Here is a 22928-nt window from a genome sequence, read left to right as displayed (position 1 = left end):
TATAAAACATTAAGCTTAAGATTAATAGGGGTGCCCAAACTTTTTCATATAACTGTATGTTCATGGTAGTTCTTCTGTACAAATATGGAGGGTCATTGTCTTCAGCTATGTGTAGACTAAGGCCTCATTTCACCATCTGTGAAATATGATCTGTGTAAGGACTGGCTGTGGGTCTCCTAATCCGAACTCAAGAGACTCATATGTCTGAAGCTGTCGACTTTGGGTCAGAAGACACACAGCTACTCTACACATTGAGGTCCATATGTGGATCGTGTCACATCCAGATGATGCCAGGACCCGAGGTTTCCCAATAAAACATTGTCCCACCACACTGCCTCTGCCATCTTGTCTTCTCATAATACATCCTGGTGCCATCTCTTCACCAGAAAAATGCTGCCCATATGATGTAAAATGTGATTCATCAGACCAGGCTACCTTCCCCCATTGCGCCATGATCCAGTAATGATGCAAAAGTGACCATTTATGCTACAGTAGCTCATGTGAGGGATTGGACTAGATGGGCCCACACACAATAGTGAGCCTTGGATGTCCATGACCCTGCCGCTGGTTGGCCTTTTATGAACATGTTTGAAAGGTAATAAGCCATCCTCAGCAGGAGGAACACCCCACAAGATTTGCCAAGAACCCAGTATGAAGCAGGTCTTGTGGGGTGAACACCACACAAGTGCCGTTATACCGAGGAACTCCACAACACCTGTTGTGTACAGAGGAACATTCCACAATTTCTGCCATATACTGGGATCACCTCACAAGTGCTGCTGTATACAGATGAACACCTCACAAAACCCACTGTATAGCATAAGCGGCTTCCAAGTCCGATCTATATAGGGAACACCTCAAAAGATCTGCCTCATATTGAGAATACCTCACAAGTTCTGCCATATACAGAGGAATCCCCACAAGATCTATTGTACTATTGTATACTGGGCAGAAGACCCGCCGTACATTTAAAACACATCACGAGACTTATATACTTATATGGTTTTTGTATTTAACACCAGCGATGTGCGTGTTTTCATACCATGAATAAGATCTGAATGGTCGAAACGCGTCAGTTTGGACCACCAGGGACCCCATTCCTATGATGCATGTAGACCAACATTGGTTTTAAAATATGTCTCCAATAAAATTGATATTTTAACTCCATGAAAATCCACGCTGGAGATCTTTCTCGTTTGACTGTATACCGGGAACGTCCCACAAGACCCTGGGAACGCCCCACCGTATACTGGGAACGCTCCAATAAATATATATCTACACACACACATACATACGCACACAAACAAAATATTCTAATATGCTGAGTTTTATCTCCTACAAACCTTTGGTAAAAATTCTGTAATATATTTGCATAAATAGCAATTCCCTGTCGAGTAGTATAGATAACTGCTTTATTGACAGATTCTGTGACTCTGAGTCACTACTTGCACACAAGCCGTGAAGCAGGGTAGTCAGGACTCGGAGGACTGAGGTCACATACAGGAGGGCTCGTAGTACAGAGGGACAAGACAAAGCCATGGTCAAGTCACAGTCTGGGGTCAAATGCCAGGAGGGTAAGTCACGAGAAAGGGATAAGAGAAGCGGATAGTCAGAGGTTAAAGGGAACCTGTCACCCCAAAAATCGAGGGTGAGCTAAGCCGACCGGCATCAGGGGCTTGTCTACAGCATTCTGTAATGCTGTAGATAAGCCCCCGATGTTCATAGGTTGTAAGCTTGCGAGCAGGGCCCTCATTCCTCCTTGTATCTGTTTTGAACTGTGATTTCTGTTATGCTGTAATGTCTATTGTCTGTACAAGTCCCCTCTATAAGTTGTAAAGGGCTGCGGAATATGTTGGCGCTATATAAATAAAGATTATTATTATATTATTATTATCCTGAAAGATGAGAAAAAGAGGTTAGATTATAATCACCTGGGCGGGCGGGCGGTCCGATCCGGTGGGCGTCGCGGTCCGGTCCGGGGCCTCCCATCTTCTTACGATGACGTCCTCTTCTGGTCTTCACACCACGGCTCCGGCGCAGGCGTACTTTGTTTGCCCTGATGAGGGCAGAGCAAAGTACTGCAGTGCGCAGGCGCTGGGAAAGGTCAGAGAGGCCCGGCACCTGCGCACTGCAGTACTTTGCTCGGCCCTCATCAGGGCAAACAAAGTATGCCTGTGCTGGAGTCACAGCGTGAAGACCAGAAGAGGACGTCATCTGATGAAGATGGGAGGCGCCGGACCTCGACACCCATCGGACCGGACCGCCCCTGGGTGAGTATAATCTAACTTCTTTTTCTCATCTTTTAGGATACATCGGGGGCTTATCTACAGCATTACAGAATGCTGTAGATAAGCCCCTGATGCAGGTAGGCTTACCTCACCCTCGATTTTGGGGGTGACAGGTTCCCTTTAAGTCTGGCTTTAGGTACCTGAGGTCAGAGAGCGTCAAGAGCAAAAGGGATAATCCACACAAATAGTCAATACAAATCCAAGGTTCGGCAATAAAGATCAGGAAATCAGACACAGAGCACTGAGCACACACTCCACTGAGTAAAGCTACAACAATGGCCTGCTCATAGCTAGTCAGTTAAATAGAAAATCTGAAAAAAACAGGCACCATTCCAAAAATTAAAATGAAAAACCATGGCTTTACTGATCCATTAACAGCAACGTTTCGGCAGATTTCTCTGCCTTTCTCAAGCCAATTTTCTTTAATTATTATAGTCAGTTAAATAGCTAGCGAATTATCAAGAACGGGAGGCGCCTGGAGGACCGCCCGCAGGCTAGGCCAGATTGAGCTACTGACGCAGCATGCGCTGGCCTGTGATTGGACGACTGGGCTGTCACTCACCATACTGACAGTCCAGTGCACTCCAGATCCTACATAGTGTAACACCAGGAGATATAACAGGGATTGTGTCTGGACTTTATTTTAGCACATATGAAGGACTTGGCACTCCAAAGCAGATGCAAAAATCAGGGATATTTACCTCAAAAAAGCAATCCCCTGTACACAGATAACGCTGCAGACTTTCATCAGAAACAAATTGCAGGTTATAATAGAAAGTCTATACAAAAAAAGAATTCTGATAGCAGCGCTTAGGGTGTCGGCAAGTGTGTGCTGGTGGCAATCAGATTCTGATGAAGGCCTGACAAAAGGCCGAAACGTTATCTGTGTATACAGGGGATTGCTTTTTTTAGATAAATCGTCCTGATTTTTACATCTTTGGAGCGCTAAGTCCTTCTATGCATTCTACCTGGGATGGAGCAGCCACCATCAGCAGCGCCACGGGCTCTACCCCTGCGTGCTGTGTGTAGGTGATACAGTACTACAGCTCGGCCCCTTCATGAGTGGGCGCTGGGCAGAATGACAGGGTTCAAAACAATGAGTAAGACGAGTCTGCAGGGAGAGGGCGGTGTGCGCCGGACCTCCGGAGTGTCCGTCCTGCAGGAGCCATCTTGTCATGGTCTGTAAAGCACAATGAGGAGCATTTAGTACACACAAGCATGGCGGCTGCAGGGAGGGCACGTGACGGCGGGTGGAGCGCGCTCTAGTGGTGGAGGGCAGGATGGAATCTTACGGTGCTGTAGATGACGTCATTCCCGGATGTTCTCCAGATTGAGGAGCAGCGGCGACGGCGGCGGAGGGAGGCCCGGGACATGGAGGAGGAGGAGGAACGGGAGGTGGTGCGAGTCCGGGTCCGGGTGAGTTGGGGCTTCTGTTGTGACGTGTATTACATGGGGAGCTGCCATCGTACGGTGGCGTTGTGTGCCGGTGTGTACAGTGCCGACACATAACGTCAGAACCCAGTGTCCTGAACCCAAATCCCCTGCACCCCTACCGGCCTCACTCCTGTACCCAAATCCCTTGCACCCCTACCGGCCTCAGTCCTGTACCCAAATCCCCTGCACCCCTACCGGCCTCAGTCCTGTACCCAAATCCCTTGCACCCCTACCGGCCTCAGTCCTGTACCCAAATCCCCTGCACCCTTACCGGCCTCAGTCCTGTACCCAAATCCCCTGCACCCCTACCGGCCTCAGTCCTGTACCCAAATCCCCTGCACCCCTACCGGCCTCAGTCCTGTACCCAAATCCCCTGCACCCCTACCGGCCTCAGTCCTGTACCCAAATCCCCTGCACCCCTACCGGCCTCAGTCCTGTACCCAAATCCCCTGCACCCCTACCGGCCTCAGTCCTGTACCCAAATCCCCTGCACCCCCTACCGGTCTCAGTCCTGTACCCAAATCCCCTGCACCCCTACCGGCCTCACTCCTGTACCCAAATCCCCTGCACCCCTACCGGCCTCACTCCTGTACCCAAATCCCCTGCACCCCTACCGGCCTCACTCCTGTACCCAAATCCCCTGCACCCCTACCGGCCTCACTCCTGTACCCAAATCCCCTGCACCCTTACCGGCCTCAGTCCTGTACCCAAATCCCCTGCACCCCTACCGGCCTCAGTCCTGTACCCAAATCCCCTGCACCCCTACCGGCCTCAGTCCTGTACCCAAATCCCCTGCACCCCTACCGGCCTCAGTCCTGTACCCAAATCCCCTGCACCCCTACCGGCCTCAGTCCTGTACCCAAATCCCCTGCACCCCTACCGGCCTCAGTCCTGTTCCCAAGTCCAGTGCACCTTTATCCGCCCTAGTCCGGTACCCAAATCCACTGTACCCCTGCCGGCCTCAGTCCTGTTCCCAAATTCACCGCACCCCTATCGGCCTCAGTCCTGTTCCAAATCCACTGCATACCTGCTATGCTGTACAGTAATAATCTTTATTAATAATCTTTATTTTTATATAGCGCTAACATAATCTGCGGCGCTTTACAGGTTGCACACATTATCATCACTGTCCCTGTTGGGGCTCACAATCTAAATTCCCTATCAGTATGTTTTTGGAGTGTGGGAGGAACCCAGAGGAAACCCACACAAACACAGAGAGAACATACCAACTCTTTGCAGATGTCCTTGGTGGGGTTTCAACCCAGGACCCCAGTGCTGCAAGGCTGCTGTGCTATCCACTGAGACACCGTGCTGCCCGTACAGTATCCCATACACATTGTGCCACATTGTTATATATATATATATATATATATATATATATATATATATATATATATACATATACATATACATACATACATACATACATACATACATACATACATACATACATACATACATACATACATACATACATACCGTATTTTTCCGACCATAAGACACACTTTTTTTCCTCCAAATTTGGGAGAAAAGTGTGGGTGCGTCTTATGGTTGGAATGTAGCATGTGAGGAGGGGGCAGCGGCTAGTGGGATTGCACTGTGATCCCACTTGCAGGAGGCAGAAAAATGTCCCAGCTGCCCAGAATCCAGGCTGGTCTTGATGATTAAAGTGCAGTGAATATTCATTAGTTGCTTCCCCGCCCACCTGTCAGCTGAGCAGGGAGCAGCACATGAATACTCCTTCACTTACACAGGGACACACATGGCTTCCCCAGCGCCGGATTCCTGCAGCAGCTGGGGAGATCTGTGTGTCTGGTGGAGGAGGAGGCAGCAGCAGGGGCTGGAGGAGACCAGATTGCTGCATACCTGCCTGGCTGTGCTGGATGCTGAGGCATAAGGACCTGTGTGATGTCATGAAGAGGGCGGGCTGGAGCATCACATGGCAGCACAGAGCCCTCCCTCTTCTGATGTCATCACAGGTCCTTCAGACTCCCCACTAGAATCTGCTGGCTTCCTCTTATGACCTGTGCTGTGGAAAGGCAACAAGAGGGAGGGTTCTGTGTTTGCAGTCATGGGATGCTCCATCTGGCTGGCTGCCACAATTAAAAGGTTAGTCTTTACAACACACAATAAAGCACTCTGCCACTCCTGTGGTGAGCTATAACTCCCAGCATGCCATAGGATCTGCAGGACATGCTGGGAGTTATAGTTCTCCCAATGGGATCTTAAAGCAGCACTCCAGTGTTATTTTTCAGTTCTGGAGTGGTGCTTTAAATATAAGCCCTGTGCCCCCATTCTTATACTCACCGTCCAGCGTCTTCATACAGTACTTTACAGACACCACACTGGTCCCGCAGCACCAACTTCTACCTGTAGCTTCCAACATAATAACATACTATTATATATAATAACACCACATACCGGTATAATAGTATGTTACTCAATTTTACCACATTTTTTTGTTTTGCTTCAAATATTTTTTTTCCCTATTTTCCACCTCTAAAACCTGGGTGCGTCTTACGGTACTTACCCTGTAATGTCTTCACATCCTGTTCTGTCCAGATGTGTCCGGATCCCAGAATTCCAAGCTGCGGAAGGTCACCGACCTCCATATTGGGACACCCAAGTGATGGGTGTCTCAATATGGAAACTGCTGGTGCTACTAGCCTCTTGCGCGGTACCACCAGCGGAACACCGTCGCAACACACACACACACACACACAACGCAACACACACTCTGTATATGCCGTACGCACCACACACACTGTATATGCCATATGCAGACTCTTGCACGGTACCACCAGCGGAACACCGTCGTGAACACGCTGTCACCGGGATCAGCCTAATGATTCACTGACTGTCACCATCTTTGTACAGAAGGAGCGCATAGCACATGGGGTAGTCGGGTCAAGAAAGAGAGCACAGACAGGAGAAGTCAGCACATGGCGAAAGAGAGAGTGGATAGGTGGGTGAGCACATGGGAGGAGAGATTCTCAACGCTGCAAAGCCTGCCCCCATCATGACATAACCACCTTCCCGATGCGATGGCATCGGGCCTCCATCTAGTACATAAATAACGCTGGACTGCACATACCGTCTGTGGATGCCATCCATAGATGTCGAGTCCGTATGGCTCCATGTGTCAGCATATAGACAGCACAAGTACCAATGCAAATCAATGTGGTAGTTCACCTGACCCTGTTTGCACGCTGCAAGTAAAAAAAAAAAAAAAAATCCCATCTGTGAACTGTACGCTGGGTCAGACTCGCCCATTATATGTCAGTGGATGTGCTAACAATCATCGGTTACCATCCATGTCATGTATGTTTAGTTTTTCACGGATCCATTACAGTTAAGATAAGAAGCTGTATTTGTCGTTTCATTATTTAGTGAATTGTTCATTTAAAATACTGTGTGCTGTACACACGAACATAACCTGATAGTGTGGGTGGCATGTGGACATGACATAACCTGACAGTGTGGGTGGCACGCGGACATGACATAACCTGACAGTGTGGGTGGCACGCGGACATGACATAACCTGACAGTGTGGGTGGCACGCGGACATGACATAACCTGACAGTGTGGGTGGCACGCGGACATGACATAACCTGACAGTGTGGGTGGCACGCGGACATGACATAACCTGGTAGTGTGGGTGGCACGCGGACATGACATAACCGACGGTGCCGGTGGCACGTGGACATGACATAACCTGACGGTGCCGGTGGCACGTGGACATGACATAACCTGACGGTGCCGGTGGCACGTGGACATGACATAACCTGACGGTGCCGGTGGCACGTGGACATGACATAACCTGACGGTGCCGGTGGCACGTGGACATGACATAACCTGACGGTGCCGGTGGCACGTGGACATGACATAACCTGACGGTGCCGGTGGCACGTGGACATGACATAACCTGACGGTGCCGGTGGCACGTGGACATGACATAACCTGACGGTGCCGGTGGCACGTGGACATGACATAACCTGACGGTGCCGGTGGCACGTGGACATGACATAACCTGACGGTGCCGGTGGCACGCGGACATGACATAACCTGACGGTGCCGGTGGCACGCGGACATGACATAACCTGACGGTGTGGGTGGCACGCGGACATACGAAACACAATAAAGATGCAGAAACTTTTTTTTTTTTCCCTGGATGAGACAGTTTTGTAAAACGCTCGTGTGAACCCAGCCACTGATTGCACTTGTCATTTCCCTGAAGTGCCGCACAGCCGGTGGATTGGTGTTATTCAGAACAGTCTTATTAAATGGATCTAATTGACATTAAGATTTCCCAGAAATATCATAGCACAACTGTGACCATACCCATACCTGGCACCCTGTTTGCCATCTGTGCTGTGCCCTATCTCCAGTGACTTCAGTGGCATACACAGATGTACTACAAGTACCAAGCACAACTCCTCTACACTGCATTAGAGTGATGGTGTAAAATGCTGGGCTGCCAACAACTGGGTTCTGGCATTTTAACAGGAAGCAAAAGATGCAACCTGCTGAAATCCAATATGGCGGCTCCTTCTGCCTCTGTTTTCGGGGTTGAACCTGCTACCCACAAACCTATTATCCGCTGGTCATCCAAGTGTCTGCACATCTTTTACCGTGGAGACTAAACCCAGGCTTGTCTCCTTGTGATACCTCTGAGATATCTAAAAGAAAAGTTGATACGAGCTGCGTTATGACCACCAGTTAATATTATATTATGTGCTCAGGTTTAGTACATGTCTTGGAGCATAATAGACGTACTTGTGGCCTCCGCTCAGAAGTTGCTTTGTCTCCCATTTTTATTTTTTTTAGAAATGTGAAGGTATCTTACAGCCTGAATCTCGCTCCTTCGCTGTGGACCCCCAGATCACCTCACTGGATGTCCTACAACATATCCTGACCCGGGCCTTTGATCTGAGTGGGTGAGCTGCTTTGTATATCAGTACTCAAATAAGGGATATTATTAAAGAAGCCCCCTCCTCCTCCTCCCATCAAAATGTTTATCCTATTATTATATTGCAATCACCATATTATATAGCACTGTGCAGCTCATTTTGCCTTTCTACCCAGCTAATTCTTCTCTCTTCCATTAGGTCTATGTCATCACGTAATTAAAAACTGACTGGCTGACTCCTTATAAGCTCAATGTAGAAACAGGAGGTCAATTTTCTCTACACAAGTCATGAGTCACTGAAAAAGTCTATGGCTGTGGGGAGTGGGGGGAGCAGCTGGGTTACGAGTTGGAGGGGAATGATAAATGCAGGGACAAGAGACTTCCTCTTTCTACATGGAGCAGATAAGAGAAGAATTTAAGGGAATCTGTGACACCCTTGCGACATATATGACCTATTAATTGATAGAAATGTTAAGCTAGTCCTACCTGTCTGCCCCATATTAGCGGTCTTGTTGAGAAATGTTATTTTGTTTCCTTATGCTAATGATGACTTCCATGCTCTGGGGCATGCAGTGCCTTGAAAGAAATCCCTGCCTTGTAACTTCATTATAATACTACCCCTCTCCCATGCACGTCTGTTATGGAGCAGGAATCCAGCACCTGTGCCCTGCACTGCCTTCACTATAAGTACCTTTTCCTCCCTTCTATGGGCGCTGTATTCAGAGATCTTGCGCTCCAGTGATCTCTGGTGTGCTCGCCGATAAGGTGCTCTCCCCTCTTCCTTCCTGCATAGTCATCTCCATGTACACATGGTTCCTAGCGATGACTGCGGGGAGGAAGTGGGGAGAGCACCTTATCGGGAGGGCACAGTGACTCTCCGGCACCTGAGCAGAAGATCCCGGAGTGCAGTGCCCACAGAGGGGAGGATGAGGTATCTATTTCTGAGGATTCCAGCTCCATAACTGACACTTATGGGAGCGGGGTAGTATAAAGAGGACAAAGAGCAGGGATTTCTTCCAGGCACTGCACGCCCCGGAGCCTGGAAGAAATCATTAGCATATAAGGAAAGAATATAAGATTCTTCAACAACAAGACCATTAATATGAGGCAGACAGCCAGAACTCGTATACCATTTCAATCACCTGTATGCCCATATTAATAGGTCATATATGTCCCTGGGGGTGACAGATTCCCTTTAGGTAGGTAGAAAGGCAAAATGAGCAATTGTTAGTACACAGTGCTATATAATATGACTGCAATATATTAAGAGGATAAACTTTGGTGGAAGTGCTTCTTTAATTCTAGTTAATCTTTATGCAGCAGCGCAGAATTAGAAATGATGCTGAGAATCCCTTCAAGCAGGAAGAAGTCAAATGAATATGGAAGCAATCGTCTGTTAGGGTTTTCCCTTTATCTTCTTTGGCAAGTTTGGACAGATTGGAGGCTATGGGCACGTCACTAGGTTGTGTTTGGAGTTCATGTATTTGATCTGTGAGTGAATTTTATATGTATGATGTCTGTATGTGTACCATTTGTGTCTGTTGTGTGTGTGTGTGTGTGCGCCATTTAGATGTCTGTAGATCTTATATGAATGTTTGCAGATTGTGTAATGTTCTAGTGTGCAGTTTGTGTGTGACGTATGTAAGGGTACTGTCACACAGTGGCACTTTGAGCGCTACGACGGTACGATCTGTGACGTTCCAGCGATATCCATACGATATCGCTGTGTCTGACACGCAGCAGCGATCAGGGACCCTGCTGAGAATCGTACGTCGTAGCAGATCGTTTGGAACTTTCTTTCGTCGCTGGATCTCCCGCTGTCATCGCTGGATCGTTGTGTGTGACAGCGATGCATTCGCTTGTGACCAGGGTAAACATCGGGTTACTAAGCGCAGGGCCGCGCTTAGTAACCCGATGTTTACCCTGGTTACCAGCGTAAAAGTAAAAAAAAAACAAAAACGTACATACTCACATTCCGGTGTCCTTCAGGTCCCTTGCCGTCTGCTTCCCGCTCTGACTGACTCCCGGCCGTAAGGCAGTACAGAGCACAGCGGCAACGTCACCGCTGTGATCTGCTTTCACTTTACGGCGGCACTCAGTCAGAGCGGGAAGCAGACTGCAAGGGACCTGAAGGACACCGGAATGTGAGTATGTACGGTTTTTTTTTTTTTTTACTTTGGCGCTGGTAACCAGGGTAAACATCGGGTTACTAAGCGCGGCCCTGCGCTTAGTAACCCGATGTTTACCCTGGTTACCCGGGGCCCTCGGCATCGTTGGTCGCTGGAGAGCGGTCTGTGTGACAGCTCTCCAGCGACCACACAACGACTTTCCAACGATCACGGCCAGGTCGTATCGCTGGTCGTGATCGTTGGAAAGTTGCAGAGTGTGACAGTACCCTAAGACTGCCATTTAGATCTTTGTGCAATCTGTGTGTGTGATGTGTTTATATGAGCCGTTTAGATCTGTGTGATGTATGTTCACTTTGTGTGTGATGTGTGTATGTTTGCGGTCTAGATTCATGAGATTTAGATCTGTGTAATGTATGTGTGTGTGCAGTTTGTGTGTGAAGTATGTAAGACTGCCATTTAGATCTTTGTGTGATGTACAGTGGGTACGGAAAGTATTCAGACCCCTTTAAATTTTTCATTTTGTTTCATTGCAGCCATTTGGTAAATTAAAAAAAATCATTTTTTTCACATTAATGTACACTCTGCTGTGTTTAATTAAACTGATAGGACTTGATTTGGAAAGGCGCACACCTGTCTATATAAGACCTCACAGCTCACAGTGCATGTCAGACCAAATGAGAATCATGAGGTCAAAGGAACTGGCCAAGGAGCTCAGAGACAGGTGGTCCCAAACTTTTTCCATTTAAAGAGAACCTGTCACCCCCCCCCAGGCGTTTGTAACTAAAAGAACCACCTTGTGCAGCACTAATGCTGCATTCTGACAAGGTGGCTCTTTTACTTCTTGTTCCTGCCACTGCTGAAATAATCGTTTATGAAATTTGTCCCTCATACCTTGAAATCGCCCGGGGGGCAGGGCTTTCCCCCCTAAAACACGCACCACAGCTGTCACTCAGGGCCTCTGCACGCCGGGCGCCGCCTCCTCTTCCTTCATTAGCGTCCCCGGCACCTGCGCTGTAAGTTCAAAGGGCAGCGCAACTGCGCATGCCAGAAAAAAAAACTTACAGCGCAGGCGCCAGGGACGCTAATGAAGGAAGAGGAGGCGGCGCCCGGCATGCAGAGGCCCTGAGTGACGGCTGTGGTGTGTCTGTTTTAGGGGGGAAAGACCTGCCTCCCGGGCGATTTCAAGGTATGAGGGACAAATTTCATAAACAATTATTTCAGCAGTGGCAGGAAGAAAAAGTAAAAGAGCCACCTTGTCAGAATGCAGCATTAGTGCTGCACAAGGTGGCTCTTTTAGTTACAAACGCCTGGGGGGGGTGACAGGTTCCCTTTAAATGGAAGAAGTTTGGGACCACCAGAAGTCTTCCTAGACCTGGCTGTCCAGCCAAACTGAGCAATCGTAGGAGAAGAGCCTTGGTGAGAGGTAAAGAAGAACCCCAAGATCACTGTGGCTGAGCTCCAGAGATGCAGTAGGGAAATGGGGGGAAAGTTCCATAAGTCAACTATCACTGCAGCCCTCCACCAGTCTTTATGGCAGAGTGGCCTGACGGAAGCCTCTCCTCAGTGCAAGACATATGAAAGCCTGCATAGAGTTTGCTAAAAAACACATGAAGGACTCCCAGACTATGAGAAATAAGATTCTCTGGTCTCTTGAGACGAAGATAGACCTTTTTGGTGATAATTCTAAGCTGTATGTGTGGAGAAAACCAGGCACTGCTCATCACCTGCCCAATACAATCCCAACAGTGAAACGTGGTGGCAAGATCATGCTATGGGGGTGTTTTTCAGGGACAGGACGACTGATTGTCATTGAAGGAAACACGAATGCGGCCAAGTACAGAGAGATCCTGGATGAAAACCTCTCCCAAAGTGCTCTGGACCTCAGACTTGGCCGAAGGTTCAACTTCCAACAAGACAATGACCCTAAGCACACAGCTAAAATAACAAAGGAATGGCTTCAGAACAACTCTGTGACCATTGATGACTGGCCAAGTCAGAACCCTGACCTAAACCCAATTGAACATTTCTGGAGAGACCTGAAAATGGCTGTCCACCAACGTTCACCATCCAACCTGATGGAACTGGAGAGGATCCCCAAATCCAGGGGTGAAAAACTTGTTGCATCATTCCCAAGAAGACTCATGGCTGTACTAGCACAAAAGGTGCTTCTACTCCATACTGAGCAAAGGGTATAAGTATTATCACCATGTGATATTTCAGTTTTTCTTTTTAATAAATTTGCAAAAATTTCTACATTTCAGTTTTTTTCAGTCAAGGTGGGGTGCAGAGTGTACATTAATGAGAAAAAATGAACTTTTTTGAATTTACCAAATGGCTGCAATGAAACAGAGTGAAAAAAATTAAAGGGGTCTGAATACCTTCCGTACCCACTGTATGTCTGTGTGATGTAGGTATATGAGCTGTTTAGCTCTGTGTGATGTACGGTACGTGCGTGCGGATTAGATCCGTGTGATCTAATTCTGTGTGCCATTTAGACCTGTGTGATGCATATGTCGGTCTTGTATGTAAACCTAAGCCACTTGTCACACACCATTGCTCATAGGAAGAACTTTGGAATCAGCTACTTGGGTCGGGATAAGCAAGGACATGAGATCTACCTTTCCCTGATGTCGGACTGGGACTTGGGAACCGCGTTTGCTAGTGCATCCAAGCCGTACCTGCAGCTGAAGCTCGACATCAAGCCGTCAGAGGACAGTAAGTCATCACACCAAGGTGAAGGTGGCAGTGCTTGCCAGGCAGGCTGTCTGCTCTACAGTGTGCCAGCCATAATAACAGTGCACCTTCATAAGTGGTGCCTGTGGGGGGCGTCACACTTCTCTCTCATCATTCATTACTCTGCTCTGTGTTATACACCAAGGTCCCCTGCTGGAAGACTGGGACATAATCAGCCCCAAAGATGTCATTGGCACAGACTTGTTCTTCGTGGATAAGCGGACGCTCAGCGCGGCTCTGCCATTCACTCAGTCCATCCTGTCCCAGGTGAGACCCGTCTTGTGCCCCTTGATGTGGTTTTTCCCGTCCTGTATAATCGGGGGGGAGGGAGCTTGTTATTGGCCTGATTTTCACATTCTGCTTTTGTCTTTGTCGGGATACAGGTAGGTCGCACAATCTCCAGGATGCAGCAAGCCCTGAGCTGGACTTATGGTGAAGATGTGAAGCCTTTCAAGCCGCCGCTGAGTGACGTGGAATTCCACACCTTCCTAAACCATGAGGGGCAGCTCAGCCGCCCCGAGGAGCTCCGTCTGCGTATATACCATGGAGGCGTCGAGCCTTCATTGAGAAAGGTAAGGTTTTATATTTTCTGAAAATTATCCATACTTGTCAGATGACAGTTGTTGATATTTTTGTACATATGTCATTAAAACCATAAGTTCAACAATATTTATTTATTTATTTATTTAGGACTTTCTTTTAAGAGAGTTTCTAGATTGTTATAATGTGGTCCTCCTCCCATACGCCGATCGTTGTGGGGAGCGCTCAGAATTAATCTTTTGGAGGGGAACAATCAGAACAGATGACTGAGTGCAATCAAGAAGTTGCTTACGGATCTTGTCATTTTCCGTTTTTACTCCATCTTATGCAAATATTGAGTGTCTGTCATCAGTGGCTTTGTACACGTCTGCCCTGCTGCTTGTTTTACCAGTTACTTCTACGTCATACTGGAAGGACAAGGGATCTGCTTCCGAATGCCAATATTGTCTCTTTCACCCTGAGACTCCCCAACCTCATGGACTCTAGAATGTTTCACATCTTAGAGGATATATATCAGAAGCACAGCTTCTCTGTAGCAGCCGGTCAAGCTTCAGAACCATGCCTTTATAAGAAATACGAGGGGCGAAGAAGGTTGTAGGTTGTTCTTCTTGTCTTTGTCATATTGGATCCTTCTCTACAAGCTGGTGGCACAATTACAGAATGTCCCTGTAAAGAAAGAGGTTTTATGGTGAGATTGTCATAGATCAGCCAAAGGAAGATTCCTAATAATAATGGGACTAACAAGAAGCATTTCAGTTATGTGACTTGTACAGAGATGTGACAGGACGCAGCATACAACAGTGGAGAGCTTAACTGTAGTCACATAGGACTTGTACGATTTCTTATGGTGAAATAGTGCATTGTATATTGCAAGTATTAATACTTTTCTTCTGTGTGTTTTCCTTGCCCTCTATTAGATATGAAATTCCCAAACCCTGTTCCTGTATTCTCCTATGTTCTTTTTCATTCAGGTCGTCTGGCGATATCTCTTGAACGTGTACCCAGATGGTCTGACGGGGCAGGAGCGTATGGATTACATGAAGGCAAAAACCCGAGAGTATTACCAGCTTAAGAGTGAGTGGAGGGAACGGTGCAGCCAGGAGGACTTGGAGTTCATCCAGGGCAACGTCATGAAGGATGTCCTGCGTACAGATCGTACCCATCCCTATTTTTCAGGTTCAGAGGACAACCCTCACCTACAAGCCTTGCATGACTTGCTAACCACATACGCCGTTACCCACCCACAGGTGTCTTACTGCCAGGGCATGAGTGACATCGCCTCACCCATCCTGGCTGTGATGGACAATGAAGCCCATGCTTTTATCTGTTTTTGTGGCATTATGAAAAGGTTAGAAGGGAACTTCCGTATGGACGGGGAATGCATGTCTGTGAAATTCGCACATCTAAAATTATTGCTGCGGTATTCTGACCCAGAGTTCAATACTTACCTAATGTCTCGGGGTGCAGATGACCTCTTCTTCTGCTACCGCTGGCTGCTTCTAGAGCTCAAGAGGGAATTTGCTTTTGAGGATGCTCTAAGGATGCTAGAGGTGATGTGGAGCTCATTACCTCCTGATCCTCCAGAAAAAGAAGTGGAGCTGTTAGGACCTCCATGTGCACCAGGGGAATGTCTTAAAAACACCCGGAGGAGGCACATGATGCGTCCAGACCGTGGGCTGAGCCCGGAGGGTGAGGAGGCGGTATCGACGAACCATGTAGAGACTGAGCAAGAGCAAACTGAGATGATATTGGAAAAAACAGAACCCGATGGAGAGCAAGAATCAACCCCTGTGAGGTGTCCGATGTTGAAGCAGGCCAGCTTTGGAGAGTTTAAGTGTTATGCTGCTAATAATGCTAGGTCAAGCTTTGATTCTGAGGATCTGCCCCTGATTCCTGTCCTCCAGGTTCGACAGTCCACTGAGGAGGAAGATGAAGAACGGTTTTGGGAACAAGAGCCTCTCATTAAACCTCCTGATTCGTTGGGGGTCTCCAAATCCATGTCCAATCCTTCGTTAACCTCATGCACTCCTACTTCTCAAAGCCCTACATCTCTTGCTACGACGGACCCCAGTGAGCCAACCTCTGCTGCTAAGGATGAAGGAGAGTCTCAGCTGGAAGCTGAGCAGACTGCGGCCAGTTCCCCAGCTCCGATCAGCCTACCTCCGCCCCAAGAGTTTGGACGAGGGAACCCCTTCATGCTCTTTTTATGTCTTTCCATTTTGTTGGAGCACCGTGAGCAAATTATGAAACAAAACATGGGTTATGATGAGCTTGCAATGCACTTTAACCGCCTGGTCCGAAGGCACAACCTAAACCGCGTTCTCCACCGCGCTAAAGCTCTCTTTGCCGACTACCTACAGTCTAAAGTGTGGGATTCGGAGGAAGGAGATGAGGCAGCTGCAGAATCTCCTGCCACCTCCTGACCATACAATTCTGTCTTCTTGAATTCATCTGCTGGTCGAGAGCCCAGAAAATTTCCAGAGGAGACATTTGGTGTTTCTGTGGTGAACCAATTTAGTTCCAGGGTGATACTGAACAACACACTTTATGGATTTGACAGTTTTATAGCACTCTGGTGTGTATCAGCCTTCTGGCCTGGAACCTTCAATTGAGCCGCTGTTCATCCCGGCCTCCTACACTAGTTATATACTTATATCCACAAGTGGTTTATATGTATCCCGACTGGAAAACATCAGCAGGACCTTTGTTTCAGAAAAGTGTAGTGACATTGTTCCAACAAAGCCCAAAATAATATTAAGCCTAGATTATTATAACCAGGGCAGGGACTGCCATCTCATGTAATACTCCGTTTCTGCTCCTGGGTCAGGTCTGCTGTGCTATGATATCTTATAACCAGGACATGTTAATATCAATACATTTATTGTAGCGTTAGTATCAGGGAGATGTATGAATCAGTTTTATCTACACGGACTGCCACTTATGATCCTTAGATTAATATGATAAGACATTGGTCCTTGTGTCTAGATCGGTAACGGGTCTGTAGGCGAGTCCGGTCATAGCGTATTCCCAGTTAGTAGTTGTAGACATTTACAGTCGAAGCATGGAAAGAGATGCTGGGCCTCCTAGTTCTACCACCACTCAAGCAGGTCTCGTTAATGTGGGAGGCACTGAGTCCGACCTTGTCATTGGTTTAGATCCAGGACTCCTGCACGTCACATTTCCAATGGCAGCAGAAAAGGTTTTTGGCTCTGTTGTCCCTATAAAATGACCAGGGAGAACCGCTGTGTTGTATGGACAGAAGCGCATCATGTGAGCAAAGTGGGGAAAAAAGTGCCGAGATTTCATTTACAGGTTACTTATTGTTTTCTCTATGAAGCTGCATTATTATATCCTGTACGATTGCTATCAATTCCTCGCAGCTGAATGGTTAGTTCTGCTAGAAAGCCATGTGGAGACAGAGGTCTGGAGTTCAAGCTTATCTGGCTGGCAATATAATCAGGCAAAGCAATCGGCACATAGCCAGCTGATCTCCAACAGGGGTTCCCTAGATTACATTAACACAAGTGCAAAGTGGACGACAACTTTAGACTTTTAATCATCCTGTCGGTGCCTAAAGTGCTCCCTATTATAACCCCCAATATCCGCAGTGATCTTTTTTTTAGATATTTTACCAATTAATAGATAAAATCCTGATGCCAAGGTGGGTATTAATAATGCACTGTAAATTATAAGGACTCTACCTTTGCTGTAAGTGAACAGCAGGGGGAGCCAGAGTGCCACGACAAATTGTGTAATGTGGGTTTTTTGGTTTGTTTGTTTTTTTTGTTTTTTTTTTACAGATAGTATACATTTTCCTTTTTAAGGGTATGTGCACACGATGCAGATTTAGTGCAGAATTGGTGCAGAACTGCAGCAGATTATTCTGCTGCAGAAACGCTGCAGAACTGCACTGTGATTTATAGTACAATGTAAATCAATGGGAAAAAAAAAAGCTGTGCACATGGTGCAGAAAAAACTGCGCAGAAACGCTGCAGATTTCAAAGAAGTGCACGTCGCTTCTTTTGTGCAGTTCTGCAGCGTTTCTGCTGCAGATTTTTCTGCACCATGTGCACAGCTTTTTTTTTTCCCCATTGATTTACATTGTACTGCACAGAAACTGCGCAGAAACTGCGCAGAAACTGCATAGAATCTGCATAGAATCTGCACAGAATCTGCACAGAAACTGCACAGAAACTGCGCAGAAACTGCATCAAATCTGCAGATGCAGATTTAGTGCAGAAAATTCTGCACCACATTTCCTACGTGTGCACATAGCCTTAGCCTAGCACACGGGTTCATTTTTAGGTTGATATAGCACACAGATAATGCAAATATTGAATTTATAGAATTGGGAGAAGGAATGAATTATTTGATGTTGGAGGCATCAATTTAAGCTTACATATTGTATATTTTTTTTTAGTTTGTTGTTTTTTTTCACTGTATCCTTATCAATGAAATCAGAATATTCCAGGATTGCAAAGAGCTAAAATGTTAGTTATTGCAAAAAAAAAACCCCCAAAAAACCCAGAAGGCATACTGCAGTCGAGGGGTAAACGCAGTGGCATCTGTACCCACTAGATGGCAGCAGTTATCTTACAAGTCATGGGGCAGATTTAAGTAGAATGTTTGAAAATGTATTCTAAAAGGGCAATAGTCTGCAGGACAGGTTCTCTGGGTCCCCTCAGTCTGATGGCGCTGGTGGAGGTAGAGGTCAGTGAGTGATCATAGTATAGGTCAAAGTGGAACTCTTAGTTACATTTCATCAGTTTAGCATTGTATAGACTTTGTAATAATGCTCATAATTCTACATAATATATAGTATTTCTATTCTGACAATAGACTGAATCCAAATCCGGAATGCATAGTCTGTGAGGCCTGGGGCTGGTCCCAGTGTCAGCCCTGACTGGGTATTTCCATAAAGAACAAATCATGTTTTGTCTAGATAACTGAAGCTGCATCCTGTACTGTAAAGCATGGGGGATGGATACCATACACTGCGTAATAGTCAAGAGGGCCCTATGTATTCAGGCGAGGAGCCAGGTATCTTAAAGTAATGCAGTGTCGCCTCAACAATGGGGTCCGTGGTGCGTTGTAGTCACCCTGGTCGATGTTCATTTCATTCCAGCCTCTTATTTGCACATGGGCGCACTGTGCCTCCTATTTATTTTGTGTTTTTGTACTTTGTATTGAATTATATTGCTGCTTTTCTTCTGTTTAATTTGTTGTTTTTTTTGCCAAAGAATGTTTTTATAGATGCACATGTGCAACAAGGAATAGGATTCAGCAAGGGATTACACTACCGTTTAAACATTCCCCTATTTAATTTCCATTATGGTGACCGAATCATTCTCCCATTGATTTGCCCAGAAGCTTCCCTTTACACTTGCTCGAATTGCATTGCGAACATAACAGTTGGAAAAAATCTAAAATTGCTGAACTTATTTATTTTTTTCCAGATTGTAAGCCACGTGTAACTGCAACCTGTTTGCAGCATATCTGCAGTTTTCTATTTATATGCAGCAAAATGCCACCAAATCTCACAGGTTTTGGTCACTCGTCGTATTTGAGACTTACTGATGAACTTTATGGTGTAGCTTTAGCCTCAGAGGGTCTCCTTTTATTTTTCAAAATTGGGGTAGAGGCAGAAAATTGTATAAAGTAAGAAAAAAAAAAACATTATTCACCTTGTTTAACCCTTTATTGGTACGATGATCACCATGGGTCGTACAGTGATATCACATCCATCTTTTACCTGCCAGCACTCGACACACTGACATTCCTACTTCTATCCCAATTTTTTGCCCTCAGTAAATGCCATATAGTGATAGAGATGTACATCTCCTCTTACATTGCTGGAAATCGATATATAAAGTAGAAATCATCAGCTGTCACCCAGTTAAAACCCGTAGCACCAAAAAGTCTCCATGCGGCACAGACCCTATTCCCAGCTCAATCTTATTTTATACCGGTGATTTGCAGCCCTGGGAACTACAGATATCCGCATGCCTCCAGTGGCATTTTGTAATGCTGGAAAGCACTTTTGGAGTCTGTGCCAGCTGTGTCTGTGCTATTGTGCAGGTGGAGCATAAGTAATTGTTCACGATTTATTCCTTCTGATGCAATATATCTCTGCACATACATGTCGTTTAAATCTGAACGTAACACTAAGGCCCATGTCTAAATTGACCCTAAGGGTCCGACTGCTGGCACCCACCAATCCTGAAAATGGGGTTCGGCCGAGCCCTATGTGAATAGAGAAGAGGTAGAGTATTTGCCCTTCCGCTCTTTTTCTAGCTGGAGATAGTGGACTGCTGCACTCAACAATTTCTAGCTTCCCGTGGAGAATGAATGGAGTGGAAGTGCACGATCGACCTCAGCTCTATTCAGACATGGCTTTGCACAGTCCCATTTTCAGGATTTTTGGGGGGCATCCCAGCTACCCAGCCACCAACAATGAACACATTAACCCCAATACTAGCAATACAACACCTTTTAAGAATGAATTATGCTGTCACATACCAGCCTGATGGAGGCCAAAAGGACGCTCTTTTGCTCTCCATAGGGTAAATGGGGGTTTAAGGATATTTGACATGAAATGAGAGCTTTTCGGGCACATAAATTAAATGGGCACTGGTAGCACAGTGTGACTCGGCCTTAAAGTGCCTTGGAAAGGGAAGACCCATATTTTTTAGGTTCAGAACTGGTTGAGCAATGACCATCTCCTGCTTTGGGGTCCTGCTTGTGCCCCATTAGTAAATGGGCATGAATACCAATCTCCTCCTACTCCACTAAGACTGGTTTGCTGAGTGTTAAGTGACGTCACCTCTGGGGTATAGAATTGTTTCTAACCTCAGGCCAAGATGCTTTCAATCTGCCTATGCATGGTACGATTACCTGCAGCAGGAATAGAAAGAATGCATTCCTTATTACCAAGCAGCCCTCTAAATATAAGGCTGTCTATAAGACGCCATAATAGGGCTATGCTAGCAGGGCAATGCAGATTGAATGCGGGGTGTGATGTATGCAAAAAAAGTCATCGGGCTGACTCGCCCACTGTTGCCTTGTAGAGCAGTTAATTAGCTCTGAGTGAGTGGTCTCAAAGTGTTATAAGGGCATCTTATAAATGGTCTTTTGGTGATGGATCCACATTAAGCCTAGGGCAACACGGTGACTTTAGTGGGGACACGACATGCTGTTCAAAATTACTGCTACCTCGCAGCATAGTGCAAGTGAATGGGGTTGCACTATGACCCATAAGGTACCTCGACAAGCAATTCGCAAAAAGTCAGAAGCCATTGGATTTTTACTAGTTGTTTCTCGTGATAAACTTACCTGGAGCAGCCAGTGCCAGGCAGCAGCTGCCAAGGCAAACAGGATCATGGGGTGCATTAAAAGAGGTCTGGATACACATGATGAGAGCATTATACTGCCTCTGTACAAATCCCTAGTTAGACCGCACATGGAGTACTGTGTCCAGTTGTGGGCACCGGTGCTCAGGAAGGATATAATGGAACTAGAGAGAGTACAAAGGAGGGCAACAAAGTTAATAAAGGGGATGGGAGAACTACAATACCCAGATAGATTAGCGAAATTAGGATTATTTAGTCTAGAAAAAAGACGACTGAGGGGCGATCTAATAACCATGTATAAGTATATAAGGGGACAATACAAATATCTCGCTGAGGATCTGTTTATACCAAGGAAGGTGACGGGCACAAGGGGGCATTCTTTGCGTCTGGAGGAGAGAAGGTTTTTCCACCAACATAGAAGAGGATTCTTTACTGTTAGGGCAGTGAGAATCTGGAATTGCTTGCCTGAGGAGGTGGTGATGGCGAACTCAGTCGAGGGGTTCAAGAGAGGCCTGGATGTCTTCCTGGAGCAGAACAATATTGTATCATACAATTATTAGGTTCTGTAGAAGGATGTAGATCTGGGGATTTATTATGATGGAATATAGGAATATAGGCTGAACTGGATGGACAAATGTCTTTTTTCGGCCTTACTAACTATGTTACTATGTACCTTGTGGGTCGTGATACGACCCCATTTGCTTGCATTACACTGCACACAGCGGTCTTTGGACGCTAGATCTGTCACTTTCAAAGTCCCCATGTATCCCCATCCCAAATCAGAATGTATCCACCCACCTTCTCCTTTTCTTAGAAAGGTCTCTTAAATCCCAATATAACCTTCACATTACTCTCCACCACAGGACTTGTTAGAAGCGTAGCAGACGATGATGACCATTCTCCATTATCATAGTGCAGTTCTAGATCATAGTGCAGTTCTAGACCATTGTGGAGAGATGGCAGATGTTGATAATGTACCGCTGTGGGAAAATTGATTTGTTTTTCCTCTTGTCCCTCCTTTTGCGTTCCAGACATGTAACATGATTAGGTTTGGCCTTTCATTTTGATTCATGTAGTAGCAGATGAGGCACCAGAACATAAATAATCCTCTCCTTACTATTTCCAATTGAGCACATTCTGCACCGTAAGACGAGTGTCCTTAAATCACCCCCTGGGCAATCTGAGAATGAGGAATGGATGGGAAGAGACTTGTGAGGATGTGATCACTCTGTAATAAATGAGTATTACCGGACTCTATGCCTTACAGGGAATCGCCCATAAATTATAAGCTCTGTTTTTGTGCCCTTTTCATGTAAATAAACATTATTAAGGGTTAAATGCCGTGTGGCTAGTTATTTCACTCTTCTCTTCTAGCACTGACCTAATCTGCAGCCACATTGCCGTGTTATGTACTTGGTCTTGTCATTGAGATTCACGGCTAGAGCACCAAAATCTGAACACCTGAAAACGAAGAACATTCTGCACCGCAGGACGAAGTGTTCGTAGTCCAAGCTGTAATATGAAACCATAGCTTTCTACTGGACCA

The 22928-nt window shown here is 46.4% G+C and overlaps 1 protein-coding gene across 3 annotated transcripts; it reads left to right on the top strand.

The window, feature by feature from the left end:
• The first annotated feature begins 3544 nt into the window (after positions 1 to 3544).
• TBC1D25 (TBC1 domain family member 25) lies at positions 3545 to 22714 on the top strand. Of its 3 annotated transcripts, XR_013221184.1 has the most exons (7): positions 3545 to 3704; positions 8550 to 8659; positions 13324 to 13475; positions 13639 to 13760; positions 13877 to 14065; positions 15005 to 17858; positions 18315 to 22714. XR_013221184.1 is itself a non-coding variant. In XM_077284128.1 (6 exons), the coding sequence occupies exons 1-6, from the start codon at positions 3591 to 3593 to the stop codon at positions 16454 to 16456; spliced, it is 2139 nt and encodes a 712-aa protein (XP_077140243.1). In that variant the 5' UTR covers positions 3545 to 3590; the 3' UTR covers positions 16457 to 17983. The 3 variants fall into 3 exon arrangements, 2 of the variants coding, with proteins under 2 accessions (XP_077140243.1, XP_077140244.1); XM_077284128.1 differs by lacking the exon at positions 18315 to 22714 and having other exon boundaries at positions 15005 to 17983; XM_077284129.1 differs by lacking the exons at positions 3545 to 3704; positions 18315 to 22714 and having other exon boundaries at positions 8552 to 8655; positions 15005 to 17983.
• Positions 22715 to 22928: the final 214 nt, after the last annotated feature.

The sequence above is a fragment of the Ranitomeya variabilis genome, chromosome 2 (assembly GCF_051348905.1).
Source record: "Ranitomeya variabilis isolate aRanVar5 chromosome 2, aRanVar5.hap1, whole genome shotgun sequence".
Lineage (NCBI taxonomy): Eukaryota > Metazoa > Chordata > Amphibia > Anura > Dendrobatidae > Ranitomeya > Ranitomeya variabilis.
Note: the sequence above shows the minus strand (reverse complement) of the source record. Positions and strands in the feature narration are given on the sequence as shown.